General features: G+C 43.5%; 1 protein-coding gene across 1 annotated transcript in view; it reads right to left on the bottom strand.

Moving 5' to 3' along the window:
- Positions 1-6529: 6529 nt before the first annotated feature.
- The window catches only part of FBXL5 (F-box and leucine rich repeat protein 5), a 266441-nt gene continuing 256914 nt past the window's right edge, over positions 6530-16056 (bottom strand). Inside the window, exon 11 of the mRNA XM_085642397.1 lies at positions 6530-7418. Coding sequence (XP_085498523.1) covers positions 7342-7418 — 77 coding nt within the window. The 3' untranslated portion in view covers positions 6530-7341. The remainder of the gene's footprint in view (positions 7419-16056) is intronic.

The raw sequence follows: 16056 nt of genomic DNA, 5'->3' as shown, positions 1-16056 counted from the left end.
CAGGTGACGAAAGATACAACCCCTTTTGTCCCCAGGGGATAATGCTATAACTCATATACTCCTTGGCACATGCCTCAGAAGTGGAAAACCCAAGAAGCTATTTCCATACAGCACTAGTGGACAAAAATGTGGAACATGCATACTCTGGAATATCTGACTGCCCTGACATGGCATAGATTTAAAATAAAAAATACAAATTGGAAAAGTATTAATGCATATTGGAGCCATGAACAACAGTATCATCAGTGGAAAAAAAAGAAATGTGTGGGATCCTTTTAAATATATTTACATTGTGAACCATCGTGCCTCCAGGCCAGTAGTTTTTAACCTTTCGCAGTTTTCAGGTCTTCTCGGTTTGGGACGCAGGCAATGTAAAAGGACCACTTCCATGATGTATTTGGCCTCATCTTTAATGTTAAAACACGAGTACAGGACGTGATGACGATATCCTTCTAATGATATTTGGGAGCGATTTCATGTCTGAGGAAGATATCATTTGTCTTACGTTATGTTGGATCAATCGAGCATGTCATGATTGAAAATGGTTCAAAATGCATTTCTGTGTCTGTATAATGATCTACAGAAATCATATAAATGAAGTTGGTTAGTAAAAACAAAAGACTAACTCAACACTGTAATAAAGTGAATTATTAATTTGGTGTATGGTAGTCCACATCAATTAATAAAATCACATACCTGTTAGGTCCGGGTAATGTTTTCATTTATTTAAACGTGAACTCATTCCCTGGTAGCAGAATAACTTAACGAAAATGTGTAAAGCATTGAGAACTCACAAAATAGTTCACACTTCAAATTATAAAATAGATTAAAATGTAACAAACAAAAATCCACTAAAACCACAAAAATCCATTAAGGGAAACCTGTTATATGATTTTTTTTAATCAGGTTTAAGGAAAAAGTGCAAAGAAAAAGTAAAGCGACAGTTGATAGTCACTGTTTGTGGTTAACTTGGACTCAGACGAGATTTCAGGCAGTCCGCAATGGCGTGTGGGTCAGCTGCACCAAGCAGGTTTGATTCCCCGTCAATTATTTTACCTTCTGGTTTAGGTGCATTTTTACAAAAACTGACATCGGTATCGATGAGTAAGATTTCTTGCGCCTGTCACAAATGCCTTAACGACACCATGGATGCGCTGTATATTCAATACAGTGCTTCATGGCACAAGGATTCACGGATGCGCCAGAAATTCTGATGCATCTTTTGGCGCCTAAAGCGATGCATTGCTGGAGTTGGTCATAAGACTGATGCAACTCAAGCAATGCGTCAGAACACAGAGGCGAGTCCCATGTTAAAATCCCTGCATCAATCCTTATGCCTGGTTTGAGAAGGCGTAGGGGTTTTGACGCAATCAAGTCATAGAGTGACGTGGGGAAAACTTGTGAATTTCACTCCATCAGTTCTATGTGGCTTTTAACGTAGAAACACCTACCCTACATACATTATACCTGGCGTAGGTATGTGATGCAGGCCTCTGTAAACTGATCCATTGGGCCCAATGTGTCAGTTTGTAAATATGGAGCAATGTGGAGCACTGATTGCGTCGCCGCTGCATCAGAAAAAATGATGAGGCGGTACGAATCCTTGTAAATATGCCAATTAGTCTCTAAAATGAAAGTCAAAATTCTCCCATGGGGCAAGGTTGCGGGCTGTATCTGCTGAAATCCTCTTGAAGCTGGATAGCCAGAGGATGAAGCCCCGCTGAAGCTGTTTGTTTTGGCTAGAAGTTCAGAGTGGGAGAAATTCAAATTTCTAGGCTGATGAAGTCCTCTAGGTCCTGGAGATCCAAACAACTAAACTTTAGAAAGTTTCCGGAGCAGCTGGTCTTGTAAATCTCCCCAACCCCAAAGATAGCGCTTAGGAGAAGCATTCTATCCAACAGGCTCCAATCCAGTTCCAGTTGCTACTGATCATCTAGGCACTTCAGGAAAAGGCCTCTTGTAGCTTGTTTGGTCTCTGTAGCTGCACAGGAGGTCAGCCAGCTGATCCATGGAATCTACTTCTTTGTTCTGGGTCCAACCACTAGCTGGCCGAGCCCTTCAGGTCTCCTTAAAGGTTTCAGACAGCAGCTTAATTCCTCATTTGTTCTTCTGCAGGTCCAGAAAGTGTTCTGAAGAGCTGGTGGTGACGTCCATTCTTGTCCAGTTCAGTAGCCAGTGAGTGAGGGTAGCTCCTGGACACTGTCACTGCATATCTGATGGGGAAAAAAGCTCCTGGGGCAACCCTACCCATTTTTTCAGCACATCCTGTTTCCCTTACTGCAAACGATCTCAGAGTTTACTAGTCTTATGGAAATCAAAGATAGCATAGGCATTCTGGCTTTGAAGGGAGCTTGTGTCAGGGGTGTGTTTAGGTAAAAGAACAGTTCCCTCTTCTCAAGCTACACCAAAATGGGGTTGAGACCAGCTCCCTTTCCCACTCAGACAGATCCATGCTGATCATCATATCTCCTGGGATCAAGGAATTTCCTCTCCAAGGGCTCTCCTTGCACTAAACTGTGAATGGGCACCCCTCACTCGTCCCTTTGAAGTAATTTAGAATCCTGAACCGTTCCCAGCTTTTTTACTGGGGTTCCAATGGTCATGCAACTCACCTCTATCCGATTCCATCACCAGTCTTAAGCCATTTTCTTAGCTCTGGGGTCAGTTTTTACACCTCATTAAGGTCAAGCACTGCCAGAGACAGCTACTGGCAGGCTTATGCAAATTAGTCTTCTGAAGCATCACTCAGTTATGTTTCCTAAATATATATTAGCAATCAAATTGCATAATTGAATTGGATCTTTAAATAAATATTGAAAATTGTGGTTAAACCATTTCTCTACTGGTTGGAAACAGAATTTAAGATTTACTCGCTGCATAGTCTGGCCCTTCTGGCAATTCAGCAACACATTACAGAACTCTGCTCGACCTCGGACCACCTTTGGGATCCACGCAGGGTGCACGGATGATGGCCTCTAGTTTCCAGATGATCACTCCTCAAGATGATCAATCCATGGAGGAGCAGAGCTGGGGTGGTTTTCCAAGGCTGCCGGCAAGGCGATGATAGTCACTGTAGCCGCTAATACTGCTCCCTTAGAGGCATACGGTTTCTGAGATGAGCTGAGTGCTACAACCTTAGATAAAATAATTTCATTCTATTGAAACACCTCTTCCTCTTATAGATAAAATTAGTCAAACATAAGTACAGTGCTGCATTTGATGCTACATTAATGTCCAAGAATAAACTAGCTATAAAAAGTAAGCTCTCAGTACACACCTCTACAAATGTTGATGTGTTGGAGAGTATGGACAATAAAGCTGCTGCAGACATGCAGGGGCTAAAGTAAGCAACATTTATTTGGGGTGTGTAGGAAATGACGGTTATTTGTGTCATGCCTCCCTAGGCTTTTTTTTGCCATAGCTGCTTTGCTGGCTTTAAAACTATATGCACTTTACTTCTGATAACCAGGAGTAATATGCCTGTGCTCCCCCTTTAAATATGCTTAAACTGACTTATTCCTTTTTGGTAATTTAACTTGCCTGCAAGCCCCTAGTATATGTTGTAGAAAGTATACCTAGGGTCTGGAAGTTAATGCCACGTGTGGACTTCAGCAGATATTCTGGCATCCACTTCTGTGGCAATGCAAACATGGCTACAGATGGTCCCTGTGTATCCGGACTGCTGCATTGTAAAACCTGCAGTGTGCCCAGCGAAAATAACCATTTTCTTTTTTGCCAGACCTCCCTTTTAAATATTATTTAGCCACCCCTATGTAGACTTTGTAGCTCACAAGGATGGGAGTGTGATATTTTAAAGTGGGACAGGTAAAGACATATTACCATATCCCTACAGTGACAAGACCCTTAAAGCTATTTTCACTGTGGCAGGATTAGCTGTCCTGTGTTAAAAAACAGAGTACAGATTAAAATACTAATACAGAATCTAAGGAACTGGACCATCTAGAATAAATATTATTCAACTATTTAAAAAAAAAAATAAACAATTCATTGGTAAAGTCCAATTTTTAATAAATAGTTAATAAAAGTAAATTTTAGAAAGTTACCTTTTCTCATCCTGAAGTTCTTAGCGGCTAATTTGCAGTTGGTCTCAAACCTCTACCAGCCAGGAGCAAACAATAGACTGCCCTTAATGTGTAGAGAAGACTCCTCTGAACCTCACAGAATGTGCAGGGTAGAGGGACTGAGCATCCTTTTTGACATTACAATGCCAAGTCCTGCTTGAGTGTCAAATCCTGCTTACCTTTTCCCTGCTTGAAGTTCCTGGAGGCTAATTTGTATAAAATCTCCAGCAACTCTGCATCTGTGCTCAGCCCGAGTAGAGGCATAAAGCTGCTCCCAGGAGCACAAAAGAGGCTGACCTGAATGAGCAGAGTGGGGCTCTGGGGACGCCACAGTATCAAATCCTGCATGACATTTCTATTGAGTTGCTTGTTACACTTTGGCGCACTTGGTGGCGGAGGGAGGATGGGAATAGGATACCAGAACAATCCTTGTGTATACCATGTCTGGTTGCTGAAGGACCCTTCTTTTGTCCTTCCAGGTGTCTGGCTCTGAGTTTGTTCTGGGTACAGTGCCTGCTACAAACTTTATTTTAGAGCTAGATTTGGGAGGAATCTAGCTCCAACTACACACCCACCATCCACAGACCCAATGTTTAGTGTGTCTGAAGACTTTTGCTTGCCATCATGAAAATACCTCGACACATGGCATTTTGGGCAAACAGGTTCTACTAAATAAATAACTCGGCATTTGTAAAGTGCAAACTACTCACCCCCAAGGGTCTCAAGGTGTTGGGGGCCGTCGGGGAGATTAAGCAAGCTATTGCCCAGAGTCACACAGTGCTGGGCTGAGCTGCCACTGGCCCCTGGAATCGAACCGTGAGCCCCGTGCTCTAAAGTCAGCTGCCTGGCCACAGCGCCACACCTCTCCCTACTCCCACCTATCACTACTGTAATAGTGGGTAGTTTTCAACTGGAAATTTTACCCAATTGGTTAAGTTTTGCCCAGGAGTCACCTGCCACTAGCTGATGCCAGGCATAAATGTAGCATCCCACAGCACCAGAACAAAAACCTTCTGGACCTGCTGTCTTATCTGCGGGTAGCACTATATGCCTAACTATGAACCTATGGGCAGATGACAAAATCGAATGTGCAAAAATGTTTTCCTCTCTAATGGATCATGCCGTGCTTTGTAGTTCCTAATAGAATCACTCCCACTGTAATGAGTACACTATTGTTGGTAGAATGGTTTCATAATGGTGACACAATATCAGCTTTTTGTTGGCCTTGAACACAGCATGGCATGCATCAGGTTTCAAGCATAGTTCCTTGACCCACCTAGTGCAAAACTAAGCATAATTCCATATCAAGAATGTATGGTGAAATATCAGGCCAGCTAAAAATACTAAGGCCAAACAGCTTGCAAAGGTCGAGTTAAGCTAGATAACTATAATAAAGCTATTTATATAAATACAGGCGGTTCTTCTAACACTCAACCCTGTTCTTCAAATAAATGCCTCCAGTCTTTAAACTGGATGCCCAACAATGAGGAATAATACAATAGTGTGATATATTAAAACAGGAGAGCTCTTTGAAAGATATGCTTTTCACAGTGATCTTAATCAGCCATACTACATACTGATTGATGCAAAGCATTTGTGCTAATTTGACGCAGCACACCTTTTTACTTAGAGAAAGTACCCCACAGTGATGCAGACTAATTTCCATACGAGGCACCATTATTATCATGGCCCTTTTTAAGCAGGGTTGTTGCAGCCCAGGTGGTTGATTTTGTTAAAATATAGTAGTTGAGTAATACTTTAGTGTCTTCAAACTATGACAGTAACTATATTAAAAAAAAGTAAAATGCAACAACCAAAGGAAAATAGACGAAGAATACAATACAAGACCAAAATGGCAGAATAATGCTCAAAATCAAGACGCTGACTAAAAAGAAACCTACATGTCAGAGAAACAGAAAGACAGTGTTAAGGAACATTCATTGTGACAATGATATCTGGTGTTTAAGCTCTACAAACACTGAGAATAAGCACACAAAACACACTGTTCTACATCAGAGGCAATGATTTCCAAGGAGACTCAAATGACTACGGACACAGGAGCAATAATTTAGTCCTACAATATCATAGAAACTTATTGTTAGTTAAAATATGAGACATTACTTTAAACTACGATTTGGAATCTGCTTATCAGGTTTATGTAGAACAAGTGGTTGGAACAATATCTAGTATTAATCTTTGTCGCAACAGATCTTACTCAGCTGGTGTGAACAGTACACAAGCAACAAGGGTAAACATGGACACAATAGAAATAATTGCCCATATTGTTTAGATAGTATATTATGGAGCAATGTGTCATAAAAACGAGTTAAACCATGTTATTATTTCATTGCTATCAGCAGAATACAATATGTAAAGGAATTGTGACAGTCAGTAAAGTTAAAGAGGGTTATCATTCATCATAAGAAAATAAGGAACCAAAAACAACATTATGGTGGACTGTTTATTATACTTAAGATGTAGACTCCACTGTTAAAGCTGCATGTAATTTAGACTTAAGGACCGAGAATTGTATTAATCTGAATTGCTCAAAATTCAACGTAACTGTTGTTGGAACATTAAACAAGCTTTGTAAGATCATTAAACAGCAATACAATTATTTTTTAAAGTGGTTTAGAAACGAGTCCCTTAGGAATCCTCAAAGCGTCAGTACATTTAACTAATACTACACAGCCAAAATTAGTTTGTACTTTAAACAAATAAACCATTGAAACATAAATCATAGTTAATAATGAGATGAAATTGTTGCTCTTGAATTTATAGCCTATCCAAACAGAAATTATCAATTCTGAAAATGGGATCATCTGCAGAATTACATTTATGTCATAAAAGCAGCTTGTTGAGCTACTTCCAAACAAAGGGCACTGTTCCTTCCATTTCTTAAGACGTCAACGTATATGAAATAATGTGCATTCATTAATCTCACCAAAATGTAAAAGTCTGAATTACAGCCAAAAATAAAACAAAATTATATTTTAAGTGCCATGGAAAAACAAAAGCAGCGTGAAGAAATTTGATAAAATGTTACAGAACAAAATGAAAGAATGTGACATTTTATTTCAAAAGGACTGTTACAGTTCACTCTGCATTACAATGATCAACTGCAGGGGTAGAAAAGGGAACAGTGACAACAAGGATCACACAGAAAGGGATTGAATGCAGGATGTGTGCAGTACTTAAAGTGCATGGAAAGATTCCTGCTCAGCTGAATGAAGTAGCTTGAGGAATCAGCAGTTTAGAATTATTCACCAGAGCGGCAACAGGCTCGAAAACCACATTGCAAATTCTGGCATCCACTCGCTGTATCAGCATGGGGACCTGCATAGAAACAGAAATAATGTGAAAAGGACATTTTCCCTTTGTATATATTTACCACATTTTCCTGTAACACTTTTCTGATGCTGAGCCAAGGGCAGTAAATATAACAAAATACTTACAAAAAAGTACTATAAAAATTGACAAAATATTTATTTCACCAAGAATAATTGCTGGAGGTTTACTAATAGTAAATAATGTTTATAATACAACCTGTAAGGAACCAGAGGGACCAAGAATATAGCACTTTAACTTTGGGATGGTCAAAGGTTTTGGCTTTTGTATAGTTTTTTTGATAGCTATATATAGTATGGACTGAACCTGTGCTAGTTTCAAAAACATACACAGCATTTATGAGTAGCAACAGATTATGTTGATTATAGTTTGAAGGAGTCACATTGAAATACAGTAAAACCGTATTGATCATGTCATAGTTGTGAGAAGCTTAAACACATTCTTGGGACTTAAAAGTCACAGTACATCCAACGTACACAACAGAAATGAGTGGAAAAGCAAATATTAATTTCGTAGATATACAGTGTTAATTTACATAACGTGAAAAGGGAAGCAAAAAGCAGACCTATTAAACACTAACAAACAGTGATACTTTATAGTTTTGAGATCTTGCTTGACAACTAAGTCTTGTAAACAGTGCACCCTGCATCAGCTTCTGCTTTGCTTGTTTGGGTCTTCACCGGTTAACTATTGCTTTTATACAGTGTCAATCAAAGGGTAATATTTCTCTCTCAGTGTCATGCTATAGGTGTATTATTCCGTATCACAGGGAATGCTTCAATTGCAATGCATATGTTGTATTTTTCAGGAGCAGATGGCAGGGACCATTTCAAAAAACAGAACTCATCTTGAAAAGAAGCAACACATTCAATTTGTTAAAGCCATTGGCTTGAAGTTTCATACAGATGAGTACATAAACAAACTATAATAATCTTCTGGTGAGATTTAAAAAAAAAAAAAAAAATCAAGACTTTATCGAAAAATGAGACCCGCCATTAACTATGGTGCATTTGCATACTTCTTAAGAAAACACTTCAAAGTTACGTGTTTTGTATTTAATACAGCTTGTGTTGCTTTACATGTACAAAGTAACCTTTCCATTATGGTTTCTAATGCTTCTCCTTTATATTTTCCACAGAGGGTTTTTTAGTTGGCTCCTGTTCAGCCATTTCTTTGTTGGGCTTTCAAACAAGTTAACTTAGGTAATACCTGTTCTAGTAAAACAATATTTAGCTGCAGATTAATTAGGTGACGCTGTTTGAGTCTCCGTCACCCACGCCGGTAGTGACTTGCGCATGGCCTATGTAGGAGCCACCCCAGTGTGTTAACGTTAGTTTTTTTGTGACTTTCTACGCCAGAAACACAGAGCTTCGAACAATGCTGTCACACTGGTGTGCATTACTAACTCCCTCAGAAGGGAGACCCTAATGCATCAGGTTGCAGAGAGGGGCAGATAGGAAGGTCGGTGAGGAATCTGCAGCTACATAGAGTCTCTACCAGATAAGGCATTCCAGAAGGTAAGTAGCTTGTTTATCTAATAGAGATATCTAGCTGCAGATTCCTTACTTTAGAATAGATACCCAAGCAATACCTCTCTGGATGTGGGTCTACAAACAGAGTAGATCAAGATGTCCTGCAGGACAGACAAAATGCATGTCGCAACAGACCTGAATGTCCAGACAGTAGGGCTTGGTGAACGTATCTAGTGAGGCCTATTTTACTGCCTGACAGATGTTCAGGACAGACTCTGCGAGCTAACATAGTGGTCACAGACTTGGCTCTGGTGGAGTAAGCACGCAAACCCTCAGGAGTTTGCTTTCTGGCCAATGCGCAACAGATCTTTAGGCACAGCACTATCCATCGTGAGACAATCCGCTTCTGCATTGCCTTTCCTTTCTTAGCACTAGCATAACCAATAAGGAGTTGATCGTCCACACGGGACTCTCTAGTTCGATCAATGTTAAACAACAACGCTCTAATTGGGTCCAGATGATGGAGTCTCTCCTCTTCCTTAGAAGGATTAGGAGGAGCAGAGAAGGTAGGCATAGTGATGGTTTAGCCTACATGAAAGGGTGTTACAATCCTCGGCAGAAAGGCGGCACAAATCCTGAGAACCAGCTTGTCTGGGTAAAAGGTTGTAGACGGAGAGTCTAAAGTGCCTGCATTTCACTGACACTCCAGCGGATGTAATGGCCACAAAGAAAACCGTATTGAGAGTTAATAAACGTAGTGGGAAGTTGTGCTGCAGCTCGAAAGCTAGGCACATGACCACTACTGCAGTTGAAAAACCTGCATGGAATCAGCAGGTTTCCTTGTCTTTGGTGCTGAGGCTACTGGAACTTTAGTTCGCCTACGCCATCTGGCCTTCTTTACAAGCAGGAGGAGAAAAGGCCAAAGATCCTCAGAGCCGCTCTCACAGAGATCCAGGATAGAGACTGAAAGATCATATCCTCAATGTCTTGGACTCGTTAAGTCGGTGGAAAAGTTAAAAATAGCACTGTATCCAGAACAGCTCTAATGAACAGGAGGGTCTGAGATGGAGTAAGGTGCGACTTTGGCACATTGATCAAGAACCCCAAAGATAGGAGGAGGTTCACCATCGTCTGGAGCTAGTCTGTGAACTGAATGTGGTAGCCCGTCTTCAGCAGTCGTCAAAATATGAGAAGACTGGAATTCACAACCTTCAAAGGTGTGCTGGGACCACTGCCATCACTTTCCTGAAGTTTTTAGGGCAGGGGTCGGGGTAGGTTTTAGGGCAGTGGAAGGGGTTGGGGTAGTTTAAGGGATGGAGCAGGGTCAGGATAGTGTATAGATTTATGCCTTAGGGCAGTGGGAGGGGAATGGGTAGTTGGGGTTGTTTTCAGTGTTGTGTGGTCGGGGTAGGTTTTAGGGCAGTGGAAGTGGTTCACGTAGTTTAAGGGACAGCACAGAGCAGGGGTGGGGGTTGGTGTTCGGGGAGAGGCGGGGTAGTGGAGACCTTACGTATAATCAAAAGGGGGACATAAGAGCTAATTATTTAAAGAGGTCCTGTTCCTATGCTCCTATATGTGTACATCTGATTCACGGAAGGGAGTCAGTTCCTCTATTGTGGCAGAAGTACTAAAGGTCACGGTCTGCCTACTGTTTTAAGTCACAGGGGGATCTATTTTTCAGATCATAATGCCCTCACACACCTGTTGGGGTGTCATGCTTCATCATAGGGCGCTCTTCGTCAGACCGGCGCTGCAATGTCCAACGGGCCTGGTGGCATCTTTAGCAGAGTTCTTTTGATCTGAGATCGCCGTATGTAAAGAGTGTGTGTGGGTAAAGAGTGAGTGAATCTTAGTGTGTATTTTAGGTGACAAAGTGATTTAAAATGGGCATCAGCCCTATGAATATTTTAATTCGGGGAATAGGACTGGGACTAAGTAAAAGCAGTGGGGCTACCACAAGGACTTAGGTACCTAGGTAGCTATTAGGTGTATGTGGTCAACATGTTTCATGTCATTGAGGCTCCAAAATCGAGCGACACTTTTTCTGGACCAAAAATAAATATTAAAGTGAAGGGTCCCCAGTGGTGGAGGACCAACTGCTGACTCCCCAAAAGTAAGGGGATGTTCAAAGAGTGAATGCAAGCTCCTAACTCAGGAACCCGCAATGCATCTCCACCTGTATAGAGGGAGACAAACAGGGGAGGACAAAAAGGAGAGCGACGTCAACAGTTAATGTTAAACAGATTATTTTCAACCCAAACGTCCACATTAGTGGGCAAGGTACTCTACTAGGTAAGGAAAATTAACCCTTCCTAGGTATGATATATAGTTAAATAGAGAGAATATTCAATAGTTAATCGAAAACAAGCAAACGCAGGGGGTGAAAAAGTGGTCTTGTAAAGACCAAATGTATCATTCGTATCTCACCACAAGGGCGCGGCGAAAAGAGGACGGCAACATAGCTGAGCCTTACCTCACTAGGTGGGGAGTGAAACTTTAAAGAAGAAGGGGAGGCGGCCCGACCACTGGAGCAGACCAACTGAATGTAAAGATATAAAGAAAAAACAAAAAGTACAAACATAACATAATGATTCCGCTGGAGAAAGTGTGGTCTGACCACAAGGAATATGCTACTTACCAGTATGCATCTGTTCTTGGCATGTAGAGCTGCAGAGTTGTACACTTAGCATAGATCGCCATCTGGTGTTGGGCCCGGATGTTTGCAGTTTGTTTTTGTTCTTTGGACAGTCTTTGGAAGTCACGAGTTCGGTGACTCCTCCTTCGGTCCGTACTGCGCATGGGCTTCGGCTCCATCCTCAGATTGTTTTTCGCCAACAGGGAAATGATGGAGCGTAGTAATAACAGTGAGAAACCCATGTGTGTTGTATCTAAATAAGATGTACTGGAACGGATACAGGTAGCCGGGGAGGCGGGTGGGCGTGTACAACTCTGCAGCTCTACATGCCAAGAACAGATGCATACTGGTAAGTAGCATATTCCGTTCGAGGCATATGAGCTGCAGATTGTACACTTAGCATAGATTATATAGCAGTACCCAACCCTAGCGGCGACCACCGGTATCCCTTGCAGTGGTTTGAAAAAGTGTCTTTAGTACAGCCTGGCCCACCCTAGCTTGCTGCTTGGAATGCACATCTACACAGTAATGTTTTGTGAAGGTGTGTGGTGTTGACCATGTGGCTGCTTTGCAGATGTCATCTAAGGGTATGTTCCCTAGAAAAGCCATAGAAGCCCCTAACTTTCTTGTAGAGTGGGCTTTAGGTGGAACAGATAATGTTCTTTTTGCCTTTTGATAGCAAATTTGTATGCACTTTACAATCCACCTAGCTATCCCTGATTTAGAGATGGGGTTGCCTTTATGTGGTGGAGAGAAGGAGACGAACAATTGTTTAGTCTTCCTGAAAGGTTGCGTTCTTTGTATGTAATACAGCAAAGCCCTCTTAACATCAAGTGTGTGTAAAGCCCTTTCTGCAACAGATTGAGGTTGCGAGAAGAAGACAGGTAATTCCACCGATTGATTGAGATGGAAGGGGGAAATGACCTTGGGCAGAAACTTCGGATTTGTACGAAGTATGACCTTGCTGTGATGTATTTGTAGGAAGGGTTCCTGTATAGTGAACGCTTGTATTTCACCAACCCTTCTAAGGGAAGTGATAGCTACGAGGAAAGCTGTTTTCCAGGTGAGAAACTGTAGCTCACATTTATGCATTGGTTCGAAGGGCGGACCCATTAGCCGTGTAAGAACTAAATTTAGATTCCATACAGGGGAAGGTGGTGCCCTGGGAGGAATTACTCTTAAGGCCTTCCATAAAGGCTCTAATAGCGGGCACTCTGAACAGTGATAAATGCTGTCTGTTTTGTAGATAAGCAGCGATCGCTGCTAGGTGTAGGCGTATGGATGAATATGCCAGGTTACGCCTGTGAAGATGGAGCAGATAGCATATGATGTGCTGTATGGATACATCTAAAGGGCTGATTGTATTGTTACGGCAGTAAATTACAAATCTTTTCTACTTTGCGGCATAGCATGCTCTAGTGGTAGGACGTCTGGCTTCCATGATGATGTTCATGCAATCAGGGGGAAGGTTAAGGTATCCAAATTCTAAGATTTCAGGAGCCAGATCGCAAGGTTGAGCTGAGCTGGGTCCGGGTGCCTGATTTCTCCATGGTTCTGAGTTAGGAGGCATGGGGATAGGTGCAGTTTTTGATGTGGTACCACTGATAGTTGTAGTAGTGTGGTGTACCACGGCTGCCTGGCCCAGGTCGGAGCTACTAGAATGAGTGTGATGGAGTGTTGTTGTAGCTTCCTTACCACTAATGGAATTAGTGGGAGAGGTGGAAAGGCGTATGCAAATCTGCCTGACCAGTTCATCCATATCGCATTGCCCTTGGACAATGGGTGTGGGTATCTGGCGGCGAAGCTTGAGCATTTTTTGTTTTCGTGGGTGGCGAAGAGGTCTATGTGAGGATGCCCCCACTGTTGGAAGAATGGGTGAAGAACTTGTGGATGCAGTTCCCATTCGTGTAGTTGTTGTGTTTGTCTGCTGAGCAGATCTGCCATGGTGTTTTGTACGCCTGGAACGTGCTTGCCAGGAGAAAGATGTTTTGGGGAATTGCCCATCTCCATATGCTCTGGGCTAAGCGGGAGAGCTGGGGAGAGTGTGTCCCCCCCTGTTTTTGGATATAATACATTGCAGTCATGTTGTCTGTGCGAATGAGGACTGCTTTGCCCAAAATCTGTTTTTGGAAAGATTTTAGGGCTAGAAAGATCGCCAAGAGCTCCAGATGGTTGATGTGGAGCGATTTTTGCTGTGGCGTCCATAGACCTTGCATTGTGAGGTGTAGGAGGAGCGCTCCCCAGCCGGAGAGCGATGCGTCCGGTGTTAGAATCACCTGAGGAACCGGGTCCAGGAACGGCCGCCCTTTGGAAAGGTTTGTGGTGTTCCACCACTGCAGAGAGTGATGGGTGCGGCCGTCCACCAACACCAGATCAGTCAGTTGACCCTGGGCCTGGTTCCACTGTTGTGCTAGGCACTCTTGAAGTGGACGCATGTGGAGTCTTGCATGGGGCACTATGAAAATGCAAGACGCCATCATTCCTATGAGTTTCATAAACACTCTTGCTGGAAGAGTGTTGAGGAAGGAATGTTTTGCGTAAGGCTTGAATGCTTGTGATTCTGGCTTAGTTTGGATAGGCAATACCCTTGGAGGTGTCTATAGTGGCCCCGAGATATTGCTTTGTGTGAGATGGTATGAGGTGGGACTTTTGGTAGTTCACCGTGAAGCCTAGCTGGTGGAGCAGTTGGATGGTGCTGTTTGTATGTTGCACACATTGGTCGTAGGACGCGGCTTTTATCAGCCAGTCGTCTAAGTAAGGGAAGATGTGAATATGTTGACGTCTGAGGTGTGCTGCTACTACTGTTAGGCATTTGGTAAACACCCGTGGTGCGGTGGTGACCCCGAAGGGGAGAACCGTGAATTGGTAATGCTGCCCGTCCACCACGAACCTGAGGTACTTCCTGTGAGAGGGGTGTATTGGAATGTGAAAGTATGCGTCTTTCAGATCCAAGGTAGTGAGAAAGTCTCCCTGACAGAGGAGCGGGAGGACTTGTTGTAGGGTGACCATGTGGAAATGGTCTGAATGTATGTAGGCATTTAGAGGCCGGAGGTCTAGAATGGGCCTCAGGGTCCCGTCTTTCTTTGGTATTAAGAAATATAGGGAGTAGACCCCTAGATTTTGCTGATTGACGGGGACCTGCTCTATAGCGTGTTTTTGGAGGAGGGAGAGTACCTCCTGTTTGATCAGTGTGGAATGTTCTTGAGACATTGGACCTTGCCTTGGTGGGATATTGGGTGGGGTAGATGTTAGCTCGAGACAGTACCCTGACCGAATGATTTGGGTCACCCATTTGTCTGTTGTTATGGACTCCCATGCGTGGATAAAGTTTTGTAGTCTTCCCCCGACCGGAGTGGGATGGTCTGGGGGGAGCGGAGGGGAGTCATTGTGCGGGCGGGGTGGCAGAACGGGTGGTGTTAGTTTTGCCCCTGCCCTTATTGTTGTTGCCTCTGTAACCACCCCTTTGATTGCCCTTTGAAAAGGTATTTTGAGGAGGGGACTTGTAGGAGGTAGAGGCGCTATCGGTGGAGAAGCCTCTGCCTGTGCCACGAAAGGATGAGCGTCGAAAGGAACGTTTAGAGGCCTGTGTTTGAAGTGCCCCCATAGACTTTGCTGTGTCTGTGTCCTTTTTCATCTTTTCCAACGCTTCGTCCTCCTTTGGCCTAAAGAGAGTTTGTTGGTCAAAAGGGTGATTGAGTATGGACGCCTGGACTTCAGGCTTGAACCCTGAGATCCTGAGCCAGGCATGGCGACGAAGCAGGACACTGGTATTTATGGCTCTAGAAGCAGTGTCGGCTGCATCGAGGGCACACTTAATGGAGGTGTTTGTAATTAGTTTACCCTCCTGTATCAGGTCATGAGCCTTGCGCTTGTGTTTTTCGGGGAGGTGTTGCATAAGAGCCTCAAGTTTGTCGTAGTGTGCTCTGTCATAGCGCGCAAGTAGTGCTTGTGTGTTTGCAATGCGCCACATGTTTGCAGCTTGGGAGGCGGTGCGCTTGCCAGACGCGTCTAAAAGTTTCGATTCCTTGTCTGGCGGTGGGGCTTCTCCTGAGGACTGGGAGTTAGCCCGCTTTCTAGCTGTGGAGACAACTAGGGAATCTAAGGGAGCAGGGCCCTTAATGTATGCAGGGTCTGTGGGTGCCGCCTTGTACTTTTTCTCTATTCTAGGGTTCAGTACCCTGGCCCTGACAGGGTCTCTGAACACCTCTGCAGCATGCTTGGTGACACCCTTAAGCATGGGCAAAATAGACGTGGATTTGTCCTGAATGTCAAATGTGTCCAGTAGGAAGTCGTCTTCCACTGGTTCGCTGTGCATGTCCACCCCATGGTAGTGTGCTGCTCTCTGCACTAAGTGATGAAACCCTAAGGAGTCCTCTGGAGGAGACGGCCTGGATGGGTATAGGTCGTCCTGAGGCATATCAGGTATGTCAGGGTTGTGGTAGTCTTCCCAGGGGTCTGGGGTCCCCGGTGGAGTGGGGTCCATTGGGGCGTCCGCCGGGTCATAATCTGGGTCCCCGTC

This window comes from Triturus cristatus, chromosome 2_2 (genome assembly GCF_964204655.1).
Source record: "Triturus cristatus chromosome 2_2, aTriCri1.1, whole genome shotgun sequence".
Taxonomy (NCBI): Eukaryota; Metazoa; Chordata; class Amphibia; order Caudata; family Salamandridae; genus Triturus; species Triturus cristatus.
This window is presented reverse-complemented; position numbering and strand designations above follow the sequence as displayed.